Source organism: Micropterus salmoides, unplaced genomic scaffold, assembly GCF_014851395.1.
Source record: "Micropterus salmoides isolate LMB-PRFRI ecotype aquatic unplaced genomic scaffold, ASM1485139v1 Ms_hic_scaffold_4, whole genome shotgun sequence".
In the NCBI taxonomy this organism is placed as follows: domain Eukaryota; kingdom Metazoa; phylum Chordata; class Actinopteri; order Centrarchiformes; family Centrarchidae; genus Micropterus; species Micropterus salmoides.
In genome coordinates this window covers 39955213-39980876 of record NW_024043372.1, presented here as the reverse complement: position 1 = coordinate 39980876, position 25664 = coordinate 39955213, and the positions used below count along the sequence as shown (strand labels likewise).

Sequence of the window (25664 nt, the reverse complement as noted above, 5' to 3'; positions counted from 1 at the left end):
AATCCAGTACAAGCACAGACCCAGTCCAGACGTCTTTAGCAGGTCACACAGACCCAGGTGAAACACAGGCAGCCACAGCCAGCGATGTGCAGCCAGCAGCAGTCTTAACAGAATTTGAGGATTTTTCTAGAAGAGGTTTCCATTCAGGCTGATAACAGAGACAGACTGTTTTAAAGCAGAGGTAGTAGTGAGAGCAATACAGTGTCAGGTGTGACTGTGCAGCAATGGCAAATTGTTTACATGGCTCTCAAGTCAGGTAGGAGGGCCATGACAGAATTCGTCTTAGGTGGTGACATAGTGCTTTCTGACCTGACAGAGCCAATATTAATGGGCTAAGCAAGGGAAGCTGGTTAAGTACATACTAACACATTTAATACACTTCAATCAAAAATCCCACATTTCCCTGGCCTGTCTAATCCAAGGTCACCTGTTGTCCTCACAATTGGTGCAGCTTCTCTGGCTCACTTACATTTCAGAAACTAAAGCACCCTCTCATTCCTAAATCTATACTGTAATAGCAGTCCACAAAACGACTGTTAGTATTTTTATTATGTAGGTATCTTATTGTATTGTGCAGCCATAAGGAACACAATATGTGCATCTTGTTCATAATGTATATTTTCTGTTTACATTATACTATCGCACACATAGCCTGTAAACTCCTGACTGGCAGTGAGAAGCTCTGGACCTGCTAACATGCTGGTCAGAGTCCGGGAGATGGTGCAGCCGGCTGCTTTGAACAGGGACGATAAGAGTCTGTTGAACTGTGGCTGGCAGTGAGAAGCTCTGGACCTGCTAACATGGGAGGGAGATGCACTCAGCTTGTCTGTATTTCAAACACGAATGAAATCATAACTCTTGTTAGCTTCCAGCATAGATCACACTCCATACTAATTGTGGATTTTGTTTTGAGGATCAGGCGTGTGTATTGCGTTGATCTAGTTGTTTATTTATGTCAAACATCTTCTTACCATAACTGGGCCGTCCTCACGATTTAACAGGCTGACCATGTCATTGCATCATCAGTGTTTGAGTCTGGGACCTTTGTTGCACTCACTTCCTGTCATGGCTGTATTATTTCCCATCTGATATTTCTTTTTAAACGCTCTACATATTTTCTTACATATACGATTTCTTCTCATTGTCTTTTAGTCTTGGTTCAGGACAAAAAAAATTAATTCCTTTCTATCCAAGAACAAGGATGAAAGGACAATGTTAGGCTCACATATCAGTTTGACTGTCCCCGTGGGGTGTATTTAAAACACACACTGACTGCATGCCTCTGCTGAAATGGGAGAGTCCCTAAAGCATTCCATTGGTGTCATGTGACATGAATAGACACTCTGACAGCAGCACTGTGTTTTAAAAAAGAAACCTGGTACAACGATAGAAACTGGAGCACTGTATCACTCTATCCTTGACAAAGTATCATATGTTGAATTTTTATAAATATATTGCAATGTTGTCAATAAATAAAAACTAAATCTAGTATAAAGTACTTTAGGTTAATTTACAAGTAACACAGATTCAACTAAGCCCCTGCTGCTGTTTTATAGGAAAGCCTGGAGTACATCTTCCTCATCATCTTCTCTATCGAGTGTTTCCTGAAGATTGTGGCCTATGGATTTCTCTTTCATGCAGATGCATACTTAAGGAACTGCTGGAACATTTTGGACTTTGTGTGTGTATCTGTTGGGTAAGTTGATGAGCTACAATGTTCTAACCAAGCGGCAAACTTTCGGTTTCAACGGTGAGGACATCTAGGAAGTAGCTAAAACTGCAATTCATCAAGTGGCTACTTGTGGCTGGCTGCAGAAGGGAGTCTCCATTGACCCCCATGTTAAAATGCCCAACTTTACAGCAGAATAAAACAGCCTGGTTCAAAAGATGGTTTTAGTGTATATTGCTAATTTTGCCCTTCATGACAACTGTGAGGGGGTGAATTTTTTTAACTCACCTGTTTATATTATATTAAGCCTTAAAGTTCTGCATTATTAGGGGCATGACCGCTTTGATTGACAGGTGGCTTGTGTTGATGTCACTCCTAGCCATATGACTGCCATCTGTTAGCTCAGCTAACACAGTCAGTCCCGGAGGTTTGTAGCTCTGCCTGTTTGAGCCTTTTGGACATTTCTTCATGCAAATACCGGACAAATAATGGCAGGCTGTGCGGTTAACAGTAGAGAGCGACCATCAAAGACGCCTGTGCTCCAGTTGGTGAGTAAAATTCTAGTAATTAATTTATGTGTTCACAATAATTAGCAGGTGCCAGCATACATAGCTAGTTAGTTTAGCGTATTATGCTACTTAGCCAGATACGAGCAGCCCGAAGCTGTGCTAACGATACTAAGTTAATGGAAGTGTCTTCTAACCGCTGTGTTTAAAGATTTAAGGGATGTCCGCAAGAAGAGAGAAGCCCAAACTTTCTGGTGATGATACGTTGAAGAAAAGGCGTCTGTGTGAAGTTGGAAAGTAAAGGCTCAGCTCTCAGTTATCGTTAGCTGACGTTATGTTAACGTTAAACTTTACAAACGGGCAATGTTAGATTTGGCTTTGTACTGTAACAGAGTCACTGTTCAGTTAGAAACTAGTCAGATACTATTAGGATAAGTGGCTATACCTGAACCGGAGGGACGTGAAGGGTTGAAAGGCAGAGAGCCGAGGGAGCAGCGGCTGCAGCATCCTATCTGCCCGCTGAGGAGAGCCATGCAGCTCTAAGTAAAGTTACTGTTTAAAAATGATATAACGTTATTATTCTGTTGTGGGGTTCATCAGTGGGGATGATTGATTTGAAGTACATATTTAAGAATGTTTAGATTCATTAATAATTTATTATTACACTTAGTAGAAGTAGCATTCCTTGAGATTCAGCAAACACTCTGAGGTGATAACCACATTTGATCACCATGCGCAGCGACGTGTCTGAAAAGGAGCTTAAGAGGTGAATGTATTATTTGGCAGGACAGATTTTGTAGGCTACCTGCACAGATTTACATCCACCTTTTTTGTCAGCATATAAGTGTTATCTCCCGCGAGGTGCAAGCTATTCTCTGCAGGCATGCAGAACTCTGCACCTGTGGTGAAGACATGGAGCTGGGCTATAACTAGGGTGATGCTCCTGAGTTTAATAAAGCCAGGTTAGTTAGGGCGTGAAAGCCGCTTCTAATTTTGTTTGGGGGATTAGAATTCGCCAAATAATATCTAAATATGCTGAGGTGATCTCAGAGTTCAGTAGCTTTATGGCTCTTTGGAAGAAGCTGCTTAACTGTCTACCAATTGTTGTCTTTACAGGTGCCAGAGGAGCTGATTGCAGAACCCTCCAGATGTGATTAGCTGTGTCCAGCTCTACAGGAGAGAACAGCCCCAGCTCTTCAGCTCCTGCTTTGCTCAGCCTTTTATTTTTACTCACCACCTGAACACTACTGATGTGAAATTATGATACTGGGTTTTTATTTCAAGTCATACAAAACTACTTTTGCAGTTGTAACCTTTTAATATTGGTGTTTGTTTAGGAATAATTTGTTATAAAATTGATAAGACTAATTATACATAAAATAAAATCACATTCTTCATTCATCATCAGTTTCCTATGTTAATTGTAAATGGTGTGATCTAAACTCAACAATATATTATAGTTAACGAGCTGTAAATGAAAATATTAAGATGTTATTTATAGGCTAACATTTTACATATGTTAGTAGAAAGTAAAAAATGAAAGGTTGATGTTATATACTGTTTTATTTGACATTTCTTTAAGAGACAAATGTTACATTCACTGAGAAGTTACTCTGTTGTGAAAAGCAAAGAATTATCTGCACACTGAATAGTTTTGAAGCCCTGTACGACGTGTAATTTATTGCGACCTCTGAGAAGGTCTTGTGTGGTTTACATTGTATAGATACACCTATTTAGTGCATTCGATCAGCTCTGAGAGCTCAGAGTTTGCAACATCACAATAAATACCACCTAGTGGGATTCATAATTTTAAACTCTGTGCAGATCATTCTTTGTTTCAGCACTTACCCACAGGATGGTTTGGATGTGCACACATTAGTCTGTGTTTAAACTAGACTTATAGCAGAGCAGCAAGCAAGGCACTCTTCAAAAACTTCAGGCTCTGTTACTGGGTGTATGGCTCCTTATTTGTTGTAAAGCATAAGGTAGAAAGTAGTAGTAGTATTAGTTTTTAAGTAAGCAGGAAAGACAGGGAGTGCCCTATAACACAAATATGGGCAATATTTAAAACTCAAAGTAAAGAGAGGGAGAGAACGCCTTTCCACGTAACAGCAAATGGAGGAGGCTTCCCAGGTTTCTGCAGCTCTCTGGCACCAGGCACCATCTGATCCACAGTGTGACTCTGGGAGGAAAATTTCTAATATATTTTTTAATTTCTAATATTCTAAATATTAAAACACTGAGGCATCAGTGTTTTAATGTTGACAGCACTATTATGTCACATTCGTGGGAGAAAATGGAACATAGGAGACAGTCTTTAAATGTTTTTGTGTTGTCCTTCTATGGCTGACAATTTAATATCTGCTGTCAAATGTCCCGTAGCCAAGACTAGTAATATTACTTACAGTTTGAGCTGTGTGTAGCAGACGTGGAGACAACAGAACCTCAACAAGTAACCGATCATTTGTCATAATAAATAAACATCTTATGACAAATATAAAAAGTAACATTACCTTTCTCTCTCAAGTGTCTTATTCCAGACAATAATCACGGACAGCCCTGCCGACAGCAGCAACGTTACTCAAAATAGTGGTGTGGGGTATAATTAACGTGATAAAAGCCATGACTATTGTTTTACAAGCTAACTTAAGTCAAGTAACATATAATCAGTTGACATCCAAATAAATGACTCGTAACTAACATTATACTTAAAAACGGTTAATTGATTTGCTTCAAATTGTTCGTTTGAGATGTAAGTTAACTGTTAATGTTGGTCTCAACAAAATTGTGTTACAAAATAACATTTCCAAACTTCTATATTAAAAAGCATTCAAATTTCTATATTAAAAAGCCATTGTATTGTAATGTCATTAACAGATAAGTTAGTTATTTTAATATTTTTTAGGTATCTTACCTTGACTGTTGCCTTGTAAAAACCATAAACTGCTAACAACATGGCCACAGGTTCCATCCTCCACCAAACAGCACTGGGGGTTTAGAAGCTACCTCTGCTAACGCAGAGTAGCTAAAAGCTTTAGCTCCTTAGAGTGATCTTGCTCGGGCACGTTGAGCTAGGCGGGAGTGGTTTCAGCAACACATCACTTCAGCTTCACCCACGACCCGCCTCTGCCCATTTTTGGTTATCTGGGAGTGACATGCGGTGATGCGCTGCCAAGAGGGCAACGACCAGTGCCACACTTATTGATCATGTGATCAACTTCAGGTTGACAATGAGAGAAGTTGGACTGAGAGTCCAGCCCAACTAGGTTGTCGCTTTACAGTGGCGTCCATAATTTGAACCTTCAGAAATTAGAACAGGTATGTAACAATCTAATGGTTATTTCAGCAGTACAGTATTTTAAAATAAGTATTATTGGTTCACAATAAAAGTAAAACGTATACTTTTGGTTTATGTATGTTTATGGTTTCCTTTTCTTGTATGCTGATTTATACAACACTTTGCTACTGTTACAACAGTAATGTTTTCAATGTTTTTCAACATTGCATTGATGTTTACAGTGTACTTTTCAGCACCTCTCAGCAGATTACTTTCACTCTAGAACTTTGTATGGAAATGTACACATAAGTCTATGAAAGACAAAAGAGCTTTAGAATTAGAACAACAGTGTGTAAATAGTGCAAAAAGTATTTGCCATCTGATGCAAGTGCTTCATTTTGGGATGTGTTTATGGAATTTTGAAGGACATACGAGGCATTTTGCATTTTGTGTGAGCAGCTTTGGGAATTGTGTGTAGAGTTTTGAAAAAGGAGACATAGTTTTGAAAACGTGTAAGCAGTTGTAAAAACTGTAATATAATGAGTAGCAGTAAGACGATTCAATCATAACTGCATAAACCATAAATGTTTCGACAGGTTCTCCCTAAAATGTTCTCATGCTGGTGGTGGTCACAGTGGTAGGCCACTGGGACAGATCCTGCCCTCCAACAAACATACATGCCCCCAAACAAAACCTGATGTTTACCAAAGGAGTTTCACAGTAACATAAACTGAAGCTGGAGCTCTGTCAGTGCTCACTGGCTGAAAAATGATTTTTGCCCTGGATACAACCCCAAAACAACACACTTTTGAATATATAGGGAGCATGATGGAACCAGGATTTTATCCTTCATCTCTCAGGTTAAACCCAAGATAAGGCTGAGAAGGGGAGGCATTGGGTGGCAGTACTTGTTCTAATGCTGCATTTCCCTCCCTCTGCAGATCCGTTTTAAAGAAATTTTGAAGAGCAGGAGACAGCAGGCTCTTCATGCTTTTTCCTGCAAACCAGCTCAGCAATAATTAAAGTAAAATACTGTTTACCTTTGGAAAGCTGTGCGGCCACTCGCACTGTGCCAGCAGGGCTTGAGTGGTTGCAGAGGCTCATGCTGTACAAGTTGTCACGACCTTGGATTTCAGTGTGGTGTTGTTCTGCTATTTTGTTTATTGTCCTTTCTGTTTTACCCATTGCCTCTGTGTTATTGTTTAGGTTTTGTTAGTGGATAATTTCTTCCTTCTTTTCTGTTGTATTTAGTTACATATATCCTTGTGTATTGTCTGGACAGACAGGTATGATGTGAACCAGTTCAGTGACTTGTTGATGATACCAATGGAGGCTAGATGGTCCAGGAGGATATTGTGAGAGATGGTATCAAAGGCAGCAGTTAAATCAAGAAGGATGAGTATGGTAAGAAGACTTGAATCAGCAGCCATTAGTAGGTCATTGGTGACCTTGATTAGGGCTGTTTCTGTGCTGTGGAGAGGCCGAAAACCAGATTGAAACTGTTCATAGAGGTTGTTGATGAGATTATTATGGACCTGCGCAGCAACAGTTTTTTCCAAGATTTTTGAGATAAATGGCAGGTTGGAGATTGGTCTGAAATTATTTAGGTTGTTGGGATTTGCACCAGGTTTCTTTAGTACAGGGGTAATAGCAGCAGATTTGAGAGAGGAGGGGACATGAGCAGAAAAAAGACAGGAGTGGATGATGTTAGTTATAAGAGAGGAGAGGGAGGGTAGGCAGATTTAAACTAGGTGGGTAGGGAGAGGGTCAAGCTGGCAGGTGGGCCCTAGTGTTCCCTTCATCAGATGATATCAGATGAGTGTAGTATTTGCTTTTTGCTGCAGAGAGGGAATCCTTGTAGTGCAGCATGTGGTTGTCATAAATGTCCTTGTGTCCCTATTGGTGGACCAATAACCATCAGCTCCGTTGGTGGTCCAGCCGACTCCTGCTCCCTGAGTCCAGACCGTGGTCCTGCCGATCCCAGCTCCTCGGGTCCAGTCCATGGTCTCTAGCCCTGCTGTCCGGTCGCCAGTCCTCAGCCCTGCGGTCCAGTCCATAGTCCAATCGGTGGCCTGCCCCACGGTTCCAGTCGCCGGTCCGACCAACGCCTGGTCCTGGTCCCTTGTCAGTGCTCCAACTGACACCAGCGCCAAAGGCTCTGTCGGAGGTCTAGCCGACTCCGTCTCCACGTGTCAAGTCAATGGTTTACAGCTCTGCTGTCCAGTCCATGGGTCCTGCTGCCCTGTCGCCAATCCTCAGCCCAGCAGCTCTGTCTCTGGTTCCTTGTACAGCTGCTTGGCGCCGGTCATCGTTCCAGCTCTGCCTCCAGAGAGCCCTAGCCTTCAGCCTCGACCTCTGCCTAGACACCTGAAGTGGTCTCACCTTTGTCGGCCTCTGGTGGGACTCCGCTAACATCAGCGACCTCTGGCGAGACATCCAGAGAGGTGTCACGACCTTGGATTTCAGTGTGGTGTTGTTCTGTTATTTTGTTTATTGTCCTTTCTGTTTTACCCATTGCCTCTGTGTTCTTGTTTAGGTTTTGTTAGAGGATCATTGCTTCTTTTTTTTCTGTTGAATTTAGTTACATATATCCCTGTGTATTGTCTGTAGCCTTACTCCCTGTTTTAATTTGTAATTTTGGTGTTTGGTGTTTTTGTCTAGATTTGTTTCCTGTTTGCCTTGATTGCTCATGTGTCTCACCTGTGTTTAATTGCCTTGCCTGCTTGTATTTGTGTAGTGTGCCCCTGTATATATTAGCCTCAGTTGTGTTCAGTCCTTGTGGTGTCCTCTTCATATGTTGAGTGTTCTGCCTTGTGCTCTTATTCCCTGTTGTCTGGAATATTCCCTGTGTTTTGGATTACTTTGTTTCTACTAACGGTGTGCATGGAGAATGATGTCTTTCAAAAGTGCAAGATAGCACCTGTTGTTCAATTACTACTTTTGCCTTAATGAATATGCATTTAGGGGCGTTTCAGTTTTATTGTGCAAAGTAATGGGAGGGTTCAATTCAATTCAATTCAATTTTATTTATATAGCGCCAAATCGCAACAACAGTTATCTTACAGCGCTTTTCATAAAAGAGCAGGTCTAGACCGTACTCTGTGATGCTATTTACAGAAGTCCAACAGTTCCCACCAAGAGCAAGCACTAGGCGACAGAGGCAAGGAAAAACTTCCTTTTAAGAGGCAGAAACCTCGAGCAGAACCATGGCTCAGGGTGGGCGGCCATCTGCCTCGACCGGTTGGGGTGAAGGAGAGAGAGGGAGAGAGAGAGCGATGCAGTAACATGCAAATACCTTTTACTTACTACACGCAATTGATCTAACAAGACTAAAAGCAATTTCATGTGAGTGCAACAGCATCTGTATTTAATACGTTTGAAAGGAAGGTGAAAACCTCAAAGTGTTGCGCAGAGATCGCTGCTGTTATCCTTGCAAGAAGGAGACACAGCTGTAACGAAAGAAGACGTAGAGAAATTAGCAATATTAGATAATATCATTCTATATCCAATGTATAGAAATATAATTATTTTATTTTATTTATTCGATGGACTATATCAATAGAATTGTTTGGGATTTTTTGTATTTTTCTTTAAGCTTTAGCAATACTGTTGTATTAACATTCATACCAATAAAGCAAATTTTTTTACGACCTGACATCTCCTTAGGATGGAAGAATTTTGACAATGATACAACACACACACTGAAGTTGTCTCCTCTCCTCGCCTGGGCCCTCTTCGGCAGGGGTGGGGCTCCCGCTGCTTCCCCCTGCTGACTCTCTCACAGTGGGGGCATTTGGGAGTCTCTAGGGCACATGGCCAGTGTTGTTGAGGTAGGTTTTGGTGCTCCTCCTTGGGGGTGCTTGACTGGGGGGGCTGGGCCCCTGTCTGGGGATGAGATCGGCCTTGGGGGCTGCTGGCTCTGCCTGCACTCTGGGGAGGGATACCTCTGGCTGGGCTGGGGGACTGTTGGCGTGGTTCTCCCACGTTATCACTCCCTGGTGGCGGGGAGCTTCCCGGCACGGCTTTCTGCTGTTCTTCCTCGGGGTGGGGTACAGCTTCCCCCGGGACATGCGGTCTGGGGTCCTTTGCGCTTTGGGGGGTGTGCCCTGGCTTCTGGGGGTGGGGGTTGATCCGGTTGGGGTTTGGAGGACTGTAGTGGGATTGTAGGGCAATTGTCGATACATCTTGATGCATTGTGCTTTTTCCCTGTGCAGGGTCTCTGGATGGCTGCTGGGCATTTAGTTTGTGCATTGGAGTCCGGGGGAGGCATTTCCTCGTTGGAGGGACCAGCTGGCGTCCCTGGTTTGCTTCGTTAGCCTCAGATCCATGCTTCCCCATTTCTCTGTCGGCCCTTGACGGGTGGGTGGGTTGGTGGTGGTATGCAGCTGAGCTGGTTGATTTTGCCTCGTTGCTGGTTTGGCTGGTGTTGCACAGCGGCCTGAGGGCGTGCTGTGCATGGGGGATGTTGGCTGGTGTGGGCGGCCTTAGTTTTTCCAGCGGTTGGGGGGACGGCGGACTTTTATTGGCGAGTGCCCGGTGACCTGCGCGGTGCGTTTGCTGCCAGGCTGGTGTTTCTCTCCGCTGGCTTTCGCTGTCGTGTTCTTCCACTCTCTCTCTCTCTCTCGTTTGCCCGACCTCGCACGCGGGATTCGCAGGGGGATGCTGGGCATTGGGTGTCGCCGTTGGGCTCGTCACTTGTGCATTGATGTTGATGATTGCGTGGCAAATTTAGGTTGTCCCTGGTAGAATTATTCCTGATGCTTTTCTTTCAGTTACTTATTTAAATTAATTATTATTCCAGCTCTCGTGGCTGTGCTGTGTTGCTTATTTAGTGTGCTGGACTGTTTCTTGTTTTCATTTTTCTCTTAGTTGTCTTACTATGTCAGCTGTTTATTGCTGCTGTTCAGCTGGTTGTCTTTTACTATTATTATTTTTATTGTTTTTGTTTGTGTTTGTTGTTGTTTTTCTCCTCCCTAAGCCCCCTCTCTGTTCTGTTGCAGGTTTCGTTGCTTTCTGCAATTGGTGTTTCCCTCTGCTATTCCCTGTTGTCCCCATCTTCCATCCCCCTTCTCTTACAGGTCTTGTCCTTTCTCTGTGCTGTCTGTTTGTGCCCCCCCCCCCCCCATCCCCATGTCTGCCCCCCCTGTCCGGCCCGGTGACAAATCAATACATAATTAAATAAATAAATACAAAATTAAAAAACAGACAAAGGAGGATATTAACACTCTCTTGTTAAAGTAAAATCTGTCTGGCACAATATGGTATCCAGCTCATCATACTCTGTACCAGGCTGCTGGGCAGGACAGGTTTAAAAAAAACTAAACAAAAAAGAATTTTGAAAGTTGCGTAGTGCTGTGGAGAGCCCCCTGATGCAGTAGTGCATGGATCACACGTAAAATTCATCCAGCCAGAGGGAACGATCACAAAGTGTTCACAGCGAGTCGGTTGTACTAGCGACAAAACCCATTGTAGGTATCGGAGAAGGGTGGGGGCGTTGGCGTGTACAGGGCCAGGGACAGGAGATCACAGAGTGACCAGGCACGCTGTGGACGGTCAGTGGTCGTTCCCTTTGGCTGAATGAAGCACGATCTGCTGACATTTCCTAGCGTCTGGGTCATTCCAGCATACTGTATCTGTTTCTGCTGGGGTTTCCCAAAGCAGTTTTTCCGGTGTGCTCTCCCAAGTACTTAGGATGGACAGGTGCATATAGGGTTTCCACATAATCGGGACCCACTGAATGAAATAAACCAAGGTTTTTATGCAGTGGCTGCTTTCCCTCCCGACTCTCCATGGCAGAAACCATTAAAACACGCAAAACCCTCATTTAAATACTGCCACCTCCATTGTGTTTACCCATAACAGGTACTACAATTGCACGTGCAATATTTTAGAATGCACACGCAATTTACTGCTCTTTATGCGGAATTTTAGTAAATCTGGCCCTTTATGACTCTGATGAGTCAGCGCACAAGTCCCAAGTTCCAGTCCCAATGTCACGTCAACAGCATAACTTCATACCAGGAGTTAGGCAGGCTAGTGTGAAAACTTTCACTTACATTGGCTAATCAAAAAGTACTGGAGATTGAAGAGTTTCTCTTTCAATGACTAATAACTGACGTGTAAATCTGTAGAGAAGGGGTGCATCCCAATTCCCTGTGTGATTATTCCTCGCTCCCCATGTAATACAAATCAATCTGGCTGCCATTATGGAGGATGCGCCACTGCTCTTATTTCTGCTCAGGGGAGCCAGGACGGATCTCTTACGAGACTCTTTTATCAGACTGATACTGCACATTTTTAGAACTCTGTTAGTGACCAGATTTTGTTACCAGTTGGTAACAAAACCAGTTGGTAACAAAACCAACTCTGTAATGTTGCTCCCTAGTTTTAGATTTCCTCAGTGATTGGATCTGTACTGACTGTGATTTACAAAAGGTTGTTCATTTCATCATTTGTCATAAAAATATTTATTATTATTATTTAGTTATTCCTTTTTTGAGCATTCCATATCATAACACAGTGTAATAGTCGGGTAGAGAAAGAGAGTGTCTTGTCTTTCACTAATGAACACATTTGAACTATCCTTCTGTCACACAGTGTGCCTGTCTACTCTATTTAGTCAGTTTTGTTTAATTAGTATGTTATTTGGTCTGTGCTTTGGTTTTCAGTGTCTGTCTGTGTCAGGGTCCACAGAACGAGTGCAAATCAGGACTGAGAGCCCATACGCAAAACATCAGAGCAGAGATTTGGTTCAGGGGATTTTAATCCAAACAAAACAGGTTCTCAGGCTTACAGGCAGTCGACTAGAACATCCACAATGACAGAAGGGTTGTACAGCGCCAGCCAGCCAGCCAGCCAGCCAGCCAGCCAGCCAGCTCTTCCAAACGACATGACAGTGTATGAACACTACAATGACTGGACGGGGACTGCTTCTTCTTCTTCTTCTCTGGGTTTTATGGCAGGTCGCAACCAACTTGTTAAGGTGCATACCGCCACCTACTGTACCGGAGTGTGTAATATCAAGGTTTTAGTACTTCAGGTTACAGGTTCAGTGAACCAAAAGGTAAATAAATAAATAGAAAACAAAACTCAAAAAAACAAAACAAACAAAACAAAATTAAATCAAACAAACAAACAAAAAGGCTATATGTTATGATCTAATCCTGTAGATTGAAGAGAAAATTAAAGAGAGCTTTGCAGCACTCCCTTGTTTCCTCACTCATCCCTAAAATCCCTTCTAAATTCCATCCCCGTCCTAATTATAAAGAATAAAAATCATTCTTCTTACCTACAAAGCTCTTAATGGTCAGGCACCATCTTATCTTAAAGAGCTCATAGTACCTTACTACCCCACCAGAGCACTGCGCTCCCAGAATGCATGGTTACTTGTGGTTCCTAGAGTCTCCAAAAGTAGACTAGGAGCCAGAGCGTTCAGCTATCAAGCTCCTCTCCTGTGGAACCAGGTTCCAGTTTGGGTTCAGGAGGCAGACACCATCTCCACATTTAAGAGTAGGCTTAAGACTTTCCTCTTTGATAAAGCTTATAGTTAGGGCTGGCTCAGGTAGTCCTGAACCATCCCTTAGTTATGCTGCTATAGGCCTAGACTGCCGGGGGATTTCCCATGATGCACTGAGCTCCTCTCTCCTCTACTTTCTCTCCCTCTGTATGCAACCTTATCCCATTATTGCATGTTACTAACACAACTTCTCCCCTTTCTGGTAGTCTTGTGCTTTCTCGTCTCTCTCCTCTCTCCTATCACTTCCTGCAGGTTTTCTGGCTCTGGAGCTGTGGAGTCTGGATCTGTGGCTGTGGGTCACCTGCTGCCCCCGTGTTCCTGCTCGACACCCTCTGCTGCAACGACTATTGTTGCTAGTCTTATTGTTATTATTGTTATTATAATCATTAACATTACGATGGTTACCATTAACACTACTATAAATATCTGTACCATTTTTCATTTAGTCTATAGCAACATTACCTTCACTGTGTGTACCTCTGTGTGTATATTGTGTAGGCTGCCTCCCTCCCCTCTCTCTCTCTCCTTACATCTCTCTCTCCTTACATCTCTCTCTCTCTCTCCTTACATCTCTCTCTCTCTCTCTCTCTCTCTCACCCCAACCGGTCGAGGCAGATGGCCGCCCACCCTGAGCCATGGTTCTGCTCGAGGTTTCTGCCTCTTAAAAGGAAGTTTTTCCTTGCCTCTGTCGCCTAGTGCTTGCTCTTGGTGGGAACTGTTGGGCTTCTGTAAATAACATCACAGAGTACGGTCTAGACCTGCTCTTTTATGAAAAGCGCTGTGAGATAACTGTTGTTGTGATTTGGCGCTATATAAATAAAATTGAATTGAATTGAATTGAATTCTTGTCACATAAGATGTTTCTCTCAGAATTCTATTTATTACACTTCATGATGACATGCTCAACATTTTCAGGAACATTACAAACCTCACATTTATCAGACACACATTTTGCCATTAAATGAAGCGTTGATTTTAACCCAGTATGTCCAAGCCTTAATCTTGAAAAAGCCACTTCATCTCTTCTACATTTCCCTTTGAAACCCTTCACCTTAATTGATTTCTGTATGCTGTAATAGTGTCTCCCTTTAGTGTCTGTGTCCCACTTCTTCTGCCATATGTCATTTACTGCTTTTCTAATTAATGATTTGGCCTCTGCTTTTCCAAAGGGAACTTGCATTATTTCATCATCTTTTAATTTCAACGCTGTCTTTGCAATCTCATCTGCTTTCTCATTTCCATCAACACCAACATGAGCAGGGACCCAGACAAATTGCACATCACCTCGAGCTCTTTGTATTCTCAGCATTATTGTACATATTTCAATGAAATAATGGAAATATCCACAGAGGAGCATTACCCCATACAGTAATTGGTCCGTATTCTGTGTTATTTAATCGGTATTCTTCTGCTACTGCATTAATATTCCAGCCAAATCCTTTACCTTTCAGTTGTTGTGTATATTCCCAAAAGTCACACAGAACCTTTGCAGCAGGTTGTTCCTCTCCAGATCCTTTTAACTTGACCCAATATGCTAAAGATAACGTCTCAAATATAATGGCAATTCATCAGCTTCTACCAGCAGTGCATTAGTAGGGGTTGTTTTCACTGCACCTAAACTGAGTCTTAGAGCTCTGAACTGTATTCTGTCTAGTTTTCCTAAAATACTCTTGGCTGCTGCTCCATATACCATACATCCATAATCAATACACGATCGTATTAAGGCCCTATAAATATCTAGCAGTGATTGTTTATCTGCTCCCCATTGGTAACCAGAAACTGACCTCATGAGATTCAGTACCTTTTTACATTTTGTTTCAACCTGTTTAACATGATTCCTCCATACACATTTCTCATCAAACCACAATCCAAACTCAACACTTTCTAAGATCTCATGGAATGTTTGCATTAATAATTTCTTGCACGGATTATAAAAATTGACTACTTTGATATTTCCTCTGGGAGTACACATTTCTACTACTACAGATTCATACTCATTTGGAACAGTTACCCTTCTATATGCTAAAGTATCCTTAATAAATGTTACACATCCTCCACCTTGTTTTCCAATTCTGTCACATCTAACCAAGTTGTAACCTGGTAGGACAAAATCCAAATGTGGTCTTAACAAAGTTTCTTGTATACACATAATATCAACTTCCAGATCAGTTGCAGCCTTCTTGAACTCTTGTCCATTTGCAATTAAACTTCTGGCATTCCAGTGGAGGATATGAAATACCATAATGAGGCTAATCACCATGAGACACTCCATCATAATTAGTCGGGTTCAACATCTCATGAATCAGTTCAGCTGTAACATCCGTGATCCCCAGTATCTCTGTGGCTGCCTCTACAATTGTCTTGATTCTGTCACTTTTTTTCTTCTGCTGTATTGCCACATTTACAGTCTTACAGATGAAAGCAACAAAGTTGGTTTTACCCACAATCAGCGCATCTTCATTAATATCCTTTATCCATGGATTTATTTCTGTTTGCCTCTGACTTGGTTTTGGAGATGAAACGTCAATTACTGTTCTCAGACTCTTGGGCTCTATTTACTACTTGTGTAGCACTGGATCACTTTCCTTCACTTTTTTTTGCTGCATCAGCACAAGATACCTGATTAGTTACTTTATATTTCTGTACCTCTCTAGCTTGCATTTGAACAGGGCATCCTCCAAAAGCAATCACAGCATTTCACTTTTGTATCCTGGCCACATTTTCCATATTCATGTTCACCTCCACATCTAGCACATTGTTGTTTTCCTTTACATTGTCCAGCAGTGTGTCCCATTCTTTGACACTTAAAACATCTAAGTAGTGCTGGGATAAACTGGAGGGGAACAGACATAACACAAGTAGAAGAACACTAAACATGGACCATATCAAAGTAAGTAGTAACAGATCAGAATAATAAAAACAACAAACTAATCCAGACACAAGCAGACAGATCACGAATACGCTAATAAAAAGAACACAGACAGAAGCTAAGATTTAAACAGAACTCAGAGCAGACATGGGTAAAACAACACAGAGAGAGTACACAGACCAGGAGTAAACCCTTAAGACATGAACTAAGGTGCAGGAACTAAGGTACAGGACTAAGAACTAAGACACCAAACTAGGAACTAAGGTACGAGACAAGACAGATATGAAGTAATTAAAGATGCGGATGAATAAAATAATAAAGGCAACACAGAGACTAAAGCAAAATGATCAAAATCAGATTAATAAATGAAACTGGCAGAGAATATAAATTGACACCTAGCAAACAGACAGAACCCAAGCACAATGGTACAGAACTAACACATGAGAGACAGGAACAGAACTAAACAAGTACTAAGGCAGACACCGAGATAACAGGACAGATCAGACCAGAATCACCACACAGAACAAGAAGAAGACTGGATACCAGACCACAGACAGACAGGACTGAAACCCAAAACCCAGACACAGAGAAACCAAAATCAAAACACAGAGAAGGCATGGCCAAAATAATATAACCCAGACAAGCTCAGGACAGGATCGTGACGTGTCTGTTGTCTTGTGTTCAGTATGACCGGTGTTTGTTAGTTAGTTACACTGCCTGTTTGATTTAAGTTTGTTCTGTGTTTCTTTTGTCTGTTTTCTCTGTTATGTTGTAGTCTATCTGTATTATTAGTTTGTAGTCTACTCTGTGCCTTTAGTGTCTGTTTCCTGTTTAGTTTGGTGTTGATCTGTGCCTGTCTTAGTTCCTGTCTCATTCTGTTATTATCTGATGTTTCTTTCATGCTTGGTTTCTGTCTGTCTGTCTGTCTGCTAAGTGTTAATTGTGTTCTTTGCCTGATTTGTTGTTCATTTGTTTTTTTATAATTCTGTGTTAGCCTGTTCTGTTCTATTCAGTTATCTTAGTCTGTTCTGTCTTGTGGAGTTTCCTGTGTTTCTCAGTTACTTGGTCTGTCTTGTCTGTTCTGTGTTTTTGAGTTCCAGTTAGATTCTTGTCTGGTGTTTTGCAACCTGTTAGTATCTATTTTCCCCTGCTGTCCCTCTGTCCGCCTGTGTCTTGTTAGTCTCATCTCTGTCACCTCAGTCTTTGTCTGGTCATTGTTGTGGTTTGTAGCTTGTCATGCTCTGTCTCGGCCTGTTCCTTGTTAGTTCCTTGGATTTTGGATTATACCCATTTTGGATTTTCTGTTGGATTGCCTTTTTTGCTTTGACTATTATTATTTTGGATTATGGACTCAGCCACTCTGTTGTAAGTGTGCTCCCCTTTTGTTTGTTTAATAAATCACTGAACTGAATCAGTCAGCCTTCGTGTCCTGCATTTGGGTCCACCAACCTGCTCATCCATACACTCACACCACAAATTGACACCCTCTGAGTCATTTCCACATGAGACGCTAAGAATACGTTTTTCCTAAAACAGTTTGGCTACTGAATTATTTCTACACATTGTTCAAATCATGATCTGGATAATTAGATAATGAATGAGTTAATTGTTAAAATGATTTGATAAACAATAGAAATGGTTCATGTGCAGTCAGTGTGTAAAAGGGAAGTCTGACTAAACACAGTGGTCATCAATTATGAAAAACCCTATAACTTATAACTTATTATTCAGACAGTACACCAATTTCTCTGTTCAAATATAAACTCGGCATGAATGAATCTGATCCACCTGTGCCATTCTTTGAAAGTTCTTAACCATTTGGGCACCATCTCACATCCCAGTATCAGAGAAGACATCACAGGTTCTGTTTCTATCTCTCCAGCCTGTTCACTGTGGCTATGGATGCTATCAACCACATCAGTGGAGTGGAGGCTCCGGTAGGAGAAAAAGGTGGCTTCGATATGAAAGCTCTGCGGGCGTTCAGAGTCCTCCGCCCGCTCAGACTGGTCTCTGGAGTCCCCAGTAAGTCAACTGAATGAATCTGATGAATCGGATACTTTGCACAGTTAAATTATTAGTAGTAAATGTTCTACAGTCATGTGGCATTAGCTTATTTCACTAACAGTTATCAACCATAGGTGTGAGAGAGAGAAAACACATTGTGATTCAGTCTGTTTCCCCCGCAGGCCTGCAAGTGGTGATGAACTCCATCCTGAAGTCCATGCTGCCTCTTTTTCACATTACCCTGCTGGTCCTTTTCATGGTCACCATTTACTCCATAATGGGACTGGAGCTCTTCAAGTGCAAAATGCACAAGACCTGCTACTACACAGGAACAAGTACAGTATGCAGCACCACAGGGTAATAATATCAGGGATGCCCCAGTGTGATTGGTGGGTTGGTATTGGAGCCAACACTATCCTTTTTTACCAGATCATATATTGGCTTGTATAATATATACATTACCTATATAAGATCCACAGTCTTAAACATATTTATTGAATAAACTTCTGCTGGAGCTTACTAGAGGCTTCAGCAGCAGTTCAATCAGACAATTAAAGTATCTATGTTTTTAGTATGAAACTCTGCTTTGTGCATCTTGCTGTAGACAGTGATTAGTTGCTGAGATGTGGCAGAGGGATAGTAACACAATGTGGGCAGCTGTGGTTCAGCAGATAGAGTGGGTTGCCCATTGATTGGAAGATTGACGGTTCAATCCCCTGCATCCTCCGGGCTGCATGTCAAAGTGTCATTGATACTAAAACCCTGAACTACCCCCGAAGACTGTTCCATCAGTGTGTAAATGTTGTGTAAAAGCGGTTTAAGTGGTCATAAAGACTAGAAAGGCACTATACAGAACATTAACATTTGGTAATAACAAGACTGTAAAGAAATCCTCTTGAATTCTGATTTGTTTAACTGTCTGAAGCCTCATATTAGATCCAGTTGGATCCATATTTGCACAGAACACAGACTGCTGATTTCATCTCCCATCACTCCCATTGAAAAGGCTTTTAGAAAGCTTTGCTCTTCACGGTCAGTAAGAACAAACAGAATCCTTAATGTGATGGCAGGTGTTGGCTTTTATTGGACTGCAAGTTCTGACAATATTAACTCTATATATAATATACACTGTTCAAAAAAATGAAGGGAACACTAAAATAAGACATCCTAGATCTGAATGAATGAAATAATCTCATTAAATACTCCTTTCTTTACATAGTTGAATGTGCTGAAAACAAAATCACACAAAAATTATCAATAGAAATCAAATTTATCAACCCATGGAGGTCTGGATTTGGAGTCACACTCAAAATCAAAGTGGAAAACCACACTACAGGCCGATCCAACTTTGATGTACTGTCCTTAAAACAAGTCAAAATGAGGCTCAGTAGTGTGTGTGGCCTCCACGTGCCTGTATGACCTCCCTACAACGCCTGGGCATGCTCCTGATGAGGTGGCGGATGGTCTCCTGGGGGATCTCCTCCCAGACCTGGACTAAAGCATCCTCCACTCCTGGACAGGCTGTGGTGCAACGTGGCGTTGGTGGATGGAGTGAGACATGATGTCCCAGATGTGCTCAGTTGGATTCAGGTCTGGGGAACGGGCAGGCCAGTCCATAGCATCAATGCCTTCCTCTTGCAGGAACTACTGACACACTCCAGCTACATGAGGTCTAGCATTGTGTTGCATTAGGAGGAACCCAGGGCCAACCGCACCAGCATATGGTCTCACAAGGGCTCTGAGGATCTCATCTCGGTACCTGATGGCAGTCAGGCTACCTCTGGCGAGCACATGGAGGGCTGTGCGGCCCCCCAAAGAAATGCCACCCCACACCATTACTGACCCACCGCCAAACTGGTCATACTGGAGGATGTTGCAGAAGACATCACATCACATCGAATTTGCCAATCTTGGTGTTCTCTGGCAAATGCCAAACGTCCTCCACGTGTTGAGCTGTAAGCACAACCCCCACCTGTGGACGTTGGGCCCTCATACCACCGTCATGGAGTCTGTTTCTGACCGTTTGAGCAGACACATGCACATTTGTGGCCTGCTGGAGGTCATTTTGCAGGGCTCTGGCAGTGCTCCTCCTTGCACAAAGGCGGAGGTAGCAGTCCTGCTGCTGGATTGTTGCCCTCCTATGGCCTCCTCCACGTCTCCTGATGTACTGGCCTGTCTCCTGGTAGCGCCTCCGTGCTCTGGACACTACGCTGACAGACACAGCAAACCTTCTTGCCACAGCTTGCATTGATATGCCATCCTGGATGAGCTGCACTACCTGAGCCACTTGTGTGGGTTGTAGACTCCGTCTCATGCTACCACTAGAGTGAAAGCACCGCCAGCATTCAAAAGTGACCATAACATCAGCCAGGAAGCATAGGAACTGAGAAGTGGTCTGTGGTCACCACCTGCAGAACCACTCCTTTATTGGGGGTGTCTTGCTAATTGCCTATAATTTCCACCTGTTGTCTATTCCATTTGCACAACAGCATGTGAAATTGATTGTCAATCAGTGTTGCTTCCTAAGTGGACAGTTTGATTTCACAGAAGTGCGATTGACTTGGAGTTACATTGTGTTGTTTAAGTGTTCCCATTATTTTTTTGAGCAGTGTATAAAATGAGCAGATTTTATACTGTAGTGAAGAAGTTGTTTTGAAACAAAAAGTAAATTTCCTTACATGTCCGACACAACACAGTATCTTATTAATCTTTATCAATCTTATTAATGATGGACTAAAAAAACAAAGCCAGCTCTGTATTTTAGGAAATCCATTGTGGTTTGTGAGGTAAAGATTCCACTGCTGACGGGCTTAGATGAAGAGATGCAGAAGCTGTTTGCTTGATATGTAGCTGTCTCGTTGGCATACAGGGTGTAGCTGGCAACTTGGCTTTGATCACTGATGCTCACCACAGCCCAGTGCTGTTTGTGAGCTCTACAATATCGTTCATACTATATGAGCAAACGTGTGTTACATGTATTAGGTATCAGGTCAGCATATGGTAAAACATTTGCTGAAGTTGACGGATTGTAATAACGCAATTATATTGACAGAAAAGAATGTGTAAGAACATCATCTGTTATGGTTAAGATGTAAGCTTCGTGTCACCTTTTACATTTTCCCATTCAGCTCCATCACAGTGAGGTTTCTTAAGGGTTCAATAAAAAAAAAAAACTTTTTCATTTGAGACAAAGAGTACTGTGTGGGTTTGTGTAGTGGCACTTGGAGGGAAAAGGTCACATAGCTTTACATTTCTCCACATACAGAGATCAGTACTAACCGTAACATTCCTGCTCTGGCCTTCAGACATCATTGCTACGGTGGAGAAGGAAAAGCCGGCTCCATGTGCCCAAGCAGGAAATGGTCGCCGCTGTACCATCAATGGCACAGAGTGTCGAGCTGGCTGGCCTGGCCCGAACCAAGGAATCACCCACTTTGACAACCTGGGCTTTTCCATGCTGACTGTCTACCAGTGTATCACCACACAAGGCTGGACCGATGTCCTCTACTGGGTACGTTATTAGTCTAGTATAAAAGCAAACTGGTTCATACTCAAGTTACATCTGTAGTCACATTTTCCATCCCAGTGCACCAGAGATCTTCAGTAGAAAAGTTATATACAGGGGTGCACATAACTGGTGCGCAGGTGTGCATTCGTGGTTAAAAATAAACGATGCGCCGAAGAAAATGCGAAGGGAAGCGCTTTTGTGTACCAACATTTTGGGGGACACGTTTACTTACTGGAGTAGGATTTTTTTCTGTCTTTGGTAAGATAGCAGTCATGATGATAAGTGTGTTCATGAATTATTAGTTAAATGTCTTTCTAGTTCGCTTTTCCCCAAATTAGCAAATATTAAATCCAGCAATAGCTTAATGTTAGTTGAAGTTGCAGCTAGCTTACATTATTTATATAATAATTCTACCTGTGACAACCAGGGACAACCTAAATTTGTTTTGTGCGTGTGTCTATATGTCTGTCTGTATGTGTGTGTGTCTGTGTGTGTGTAGGTGAATGTATCTGAGTGTGTATGTGTGTATATGTGTGTGTGCATAAGTTTGTTACAGACTGTAGTTGTTAGTGAGAGTGGGACACTGCACCGCTCCCAGCGACAGGCAGGCAAGAATCTCAGTGGGAGAAAAAGAAATTCTCCCAGACGCACCGCAACGCAAACGCGGAAGACCTCGACCTGATCAACAAACGCCAAAAAATCAACCATCCAAATGCCAATCGACAACGCAATGCCGACGGAACGCAAAAGGCGGAACCCACGGAAGCGCAGCACCCAAACCGACCACGGCACACACATAACATAGACAACCAACACCAAACAACCAAACCACCAAAACGCCACACAATCATCAACATCAATGCGCAAGCAAAGACCTCAACCCGCACACCGTGCGAGTACAGCAACACCCAACGCCTGGCAGCCCCCGTTAATCTCGAGCTGAGCGAACAAGAGAGGGCGGCAGAACACGACGGCGAAAGCCAGCTTAGAGAAACACCAGCAGCAAGTCCCAGCCCGGCAGCAAATGCACCGTGCAGGTCACCGTGCACCCGCCAATAAAAGTCCGCCATCCCCCAACCGCCGGAAACCAGCGAACATCTCCCATGCACAGCATGCCCTCCAGTCGCCATGCAATGCCAGCCAAACTAGCAACGAAGCAAAATCAACTAGCTCAGCTGCATGCCACCACCAACCCACCCACCCATCAAGGGCCGAGAACACCAGGCACAAGTCCAGAACAAAACCAGTGCACAGCTCCGCACACACACACTGCACATCCCGAAAACTAACTTTATGCCTCAGTCTCCAAGGGAGTCCGACAACCGCCTGTCAAAGAAATGAGGGACCATGGACCTGAGGCCAACGAAGCAAACCAGGGACACAAACTAGTCCCTCCATGCCGAACCGGAGATGCCTCCCCTGGACTCCAATGCCCAGCAGCCATCCAGAAACCCTGCACAGAAAAAAATAATGCATCAAGATGCATCAACAATCGCCTTACAATCGCACCGCAACCTCCCGAATTGCAACCGAAACAACCTGTGAGGTGCCCAGAGACCCCCACCCCCAGTAGCCAGGACACCCCGCGACCCCCCAAAGTGCAAAGTACCCGAGACCACATGTCCAGGGGACAGCCATGCCCCAACCATGCTGGGGAGCTCCCCAAGGAGCAAGAACAAGGGAGCAAGAACAAGGCAAGGCAAACACCAACCCCACAGCGTCCCCGACGCCCCGGGGTGTGCTCTTTGACGGAACAGAAGACATAACAAAATAATAATAATAACCTTTATTTGTAGAGCACTTTTCAAAAGTTACTAAGTGCTTTAACAAGTGTAAAGACAAAAATACACAAAACACAATAATACAAAAACAATACATGATTTCACTGACTCAGCCGACCTGATTTCCTCCGGCAGGCTGTTCCAGAGCCTCGGGGCCCTGACAGCAAACGCTCTGTCCCCTTTAGTTTTCAGTCGAGACTCTGGAACAGACAACAGACCTCTGCCAAAGGATCTCAAGGTACGTGCTGGTGTGTATGGGACTAAAAGTTCAGAAAAATATAACAAGGCGAGAGGCCATGAAGAGCTTTAAAAGTGATCAAAATTTTAAAGTCAATTCTAAAATATACTGGGAGCCAGTGTAATGAAGCTAAAATAGGACTAATGTGGTCATATTTCTTTGTTCTGGTTAAAAGCCTGGCAGCTGAGTTCTGGACAGTCTGGAGTCGATCAATAGATTTTTGATTCTACTCTGAATACGAGACATCTTGGATAGGATCTGAAGTGAAACAGCAGCCACAGCAAACTGCATCAGAGGTTCCGACTAAAAAGTGAAGCCTTGCAGGGACGTCTTTATCCCCTCTTATACACCTATTTTCACACATCCGTCTTATTTATGACCTTTTATTACCTCAACCCTCCCCCCCCCCCCTTCGCATCGAGGCATCTCTGGTGGGGAAATTTTTTTTTATAAACGATGTAAAAAGCGATGCACATGAACTGCAGACTAGTCGGGGCATGTCACCAAACAAACTTTAAAATAAAGGATAGATTTAAATAACACCATTTGATTTCAGAATCCACGATGTGATCCACGACCCAAGATGTGTTACAACCTACACTCACCTAAAGGATTATTAGGAACACCTGTTCAATTTCTCATTAATGCAATTATCTAATCAACCAATCACATGGCAGTTGCTTCAATGCATTTAGGGCTGTGGTCCTGGTCAAGACAATCTCCTGAACTCCAAACTGAATGTCAGAATGGGAAAGAAAGGTGATTTAAGCAATTTTGAGCGCGGCATGGTTGTTGGTGCCAGACGGGCCGTCTGAGTATTTCACAATCTGCTCAGTTACTGGGATTTTCACGCACAACCATTTCTAGGGTTTACAAAGAATGGTGTGAAAAGGGAAAAACATCCAGTATGCGGCAGTCCTGTGGGCGAAAATGCCTTGTTGATGCTAGAGGTCAGAGGAGAATGGGCCGACTGATTCAAGCTGATAGAAGAGCAACTTTGACTGAAATAACCACTTTTACAACCGAGGTATGCAGCAAAGCATTTGTGAAGCAGAAGCAGAAGACCCCACCGGGTACCACTCATCTCCACTACAAATAGGAAAAGAGGCTACAATTTGCAAGAGCTCACCAAATTGAACAGTTGAAGACTGGAAAAATGTTGCCTGGTCTGATGAGTCTCGATTTCTGTTGAGACATTCAGATGGTAGAGTCAGAATTTGGCCTAAACAGAATGAGAACATGGATCCATCATGCCTTGTTACCACTGTGCAGGCTGGTGGTAATGGTGTAATGGTGTGGGGGATGTTTTCTTGGCACACTTTAGGCCCCTTAGTGCCAATTGGGCATCGTTTAAATGCCACGGCCTACCTGAGCATTGTTTCTGACCATGTCCATCCCTTTATGGCCACCATGTACCCATCCTCTGATGGCTACTTCCAGCAGGATAACGCACCATGTCACAAAGCTCCAATCATTTCAAACATGACAATGAGTTCACTGTACTAAAATGGCCCCCACAGTCACCAAATCTCAACCCAATAGAGCATCTTTGGGATGTGGTGGGAGCTTCGTGCCCTGGATGTGCATCCCACAAATCTCCATCAACTGCAAGATGCTATCCTATCAATATGGTCCAACATTTCTAAAGAATGCTTTCAGCACCTTGTTGAATCAATGCCACGTAGAATTAAGGCAGTTCTGAAGGCGAAAGGGGGTCAAACACAGTATTAGTATGGTGTTCCTAATAATCCTTTATGATTAGAGTGTATATTATAATAATAATAATTCACATGTGTTTACCTGAAGATCAAACTTATTTAAAAAATAAACTCACTGTATTTTAATCTTAAACGGCCCACACCTGCGGCAATACACAGACATTTGTCTATAACCTATGTACAAATGGTAACAGGACATATCACGTGCTATAGTAGATCTGTAGGACGAGAACATTTTGTCTACATCCGATATTACACTTTTAGGTTAGATCACCTGATATCCGACTTTTGACAGAACGTGGTCACGATCTCACATGTACACTTCACATCTATAGGGCCTTTCTCAATTCATTAACTCTGGCATTTGATATCTGCAAGATGTTTTCTACATCCAAGATTTGCTCTTTCATCTTAAACCTGCTTTTGACAGGCTGATGGGCTCATTCTCCCACCATGAGAAAGTTTGCAGCACCATACACATCATTCACCAAGCACAACTCACCTGCCCAGAGCCATAATGAGGCACCAGTTGCCCGCTGACCGCGGCACCGCTGTCGGCGTGTGCGAGCACTGATGGC

The 25664-nt window shown here is 43.0% G+C and overlaps 1 protein-coding gene across 1 annotated transcript in view; it reads left to right on the top strand.

Annotated features, from left to right (window-relative positions):
* LOC119886874 (dihydropyridine-sensitive L-type skeletal muscle calcium channel subunit alpha-1-like) overlaps positions 1 to 25664 on the top strand; it is a 144395-nt gene that overhangs the window by 9766 nt on the left and 108965 nt on the right. Inside the window, exons 3-6 of the mRNA XM_038697844.1 lie at positions 1557 to 1696; positions 17720 to 17859; positions 18024 to 18176; positions 21147 to 21352. Coding sequence (XP_038553772.1) covers positions 1557 to 1696; positions 17720 to 17859; positions 18024 to 18176; positions 21147 to 21352 — 639 coding nt within the window. The remainder of the gene's footprint in view (positions 1 to 1556; positions 1697 to 17719; positions 17860 to 18023; positions 18177 to 21146; positions 21353 to 25664) is intronic.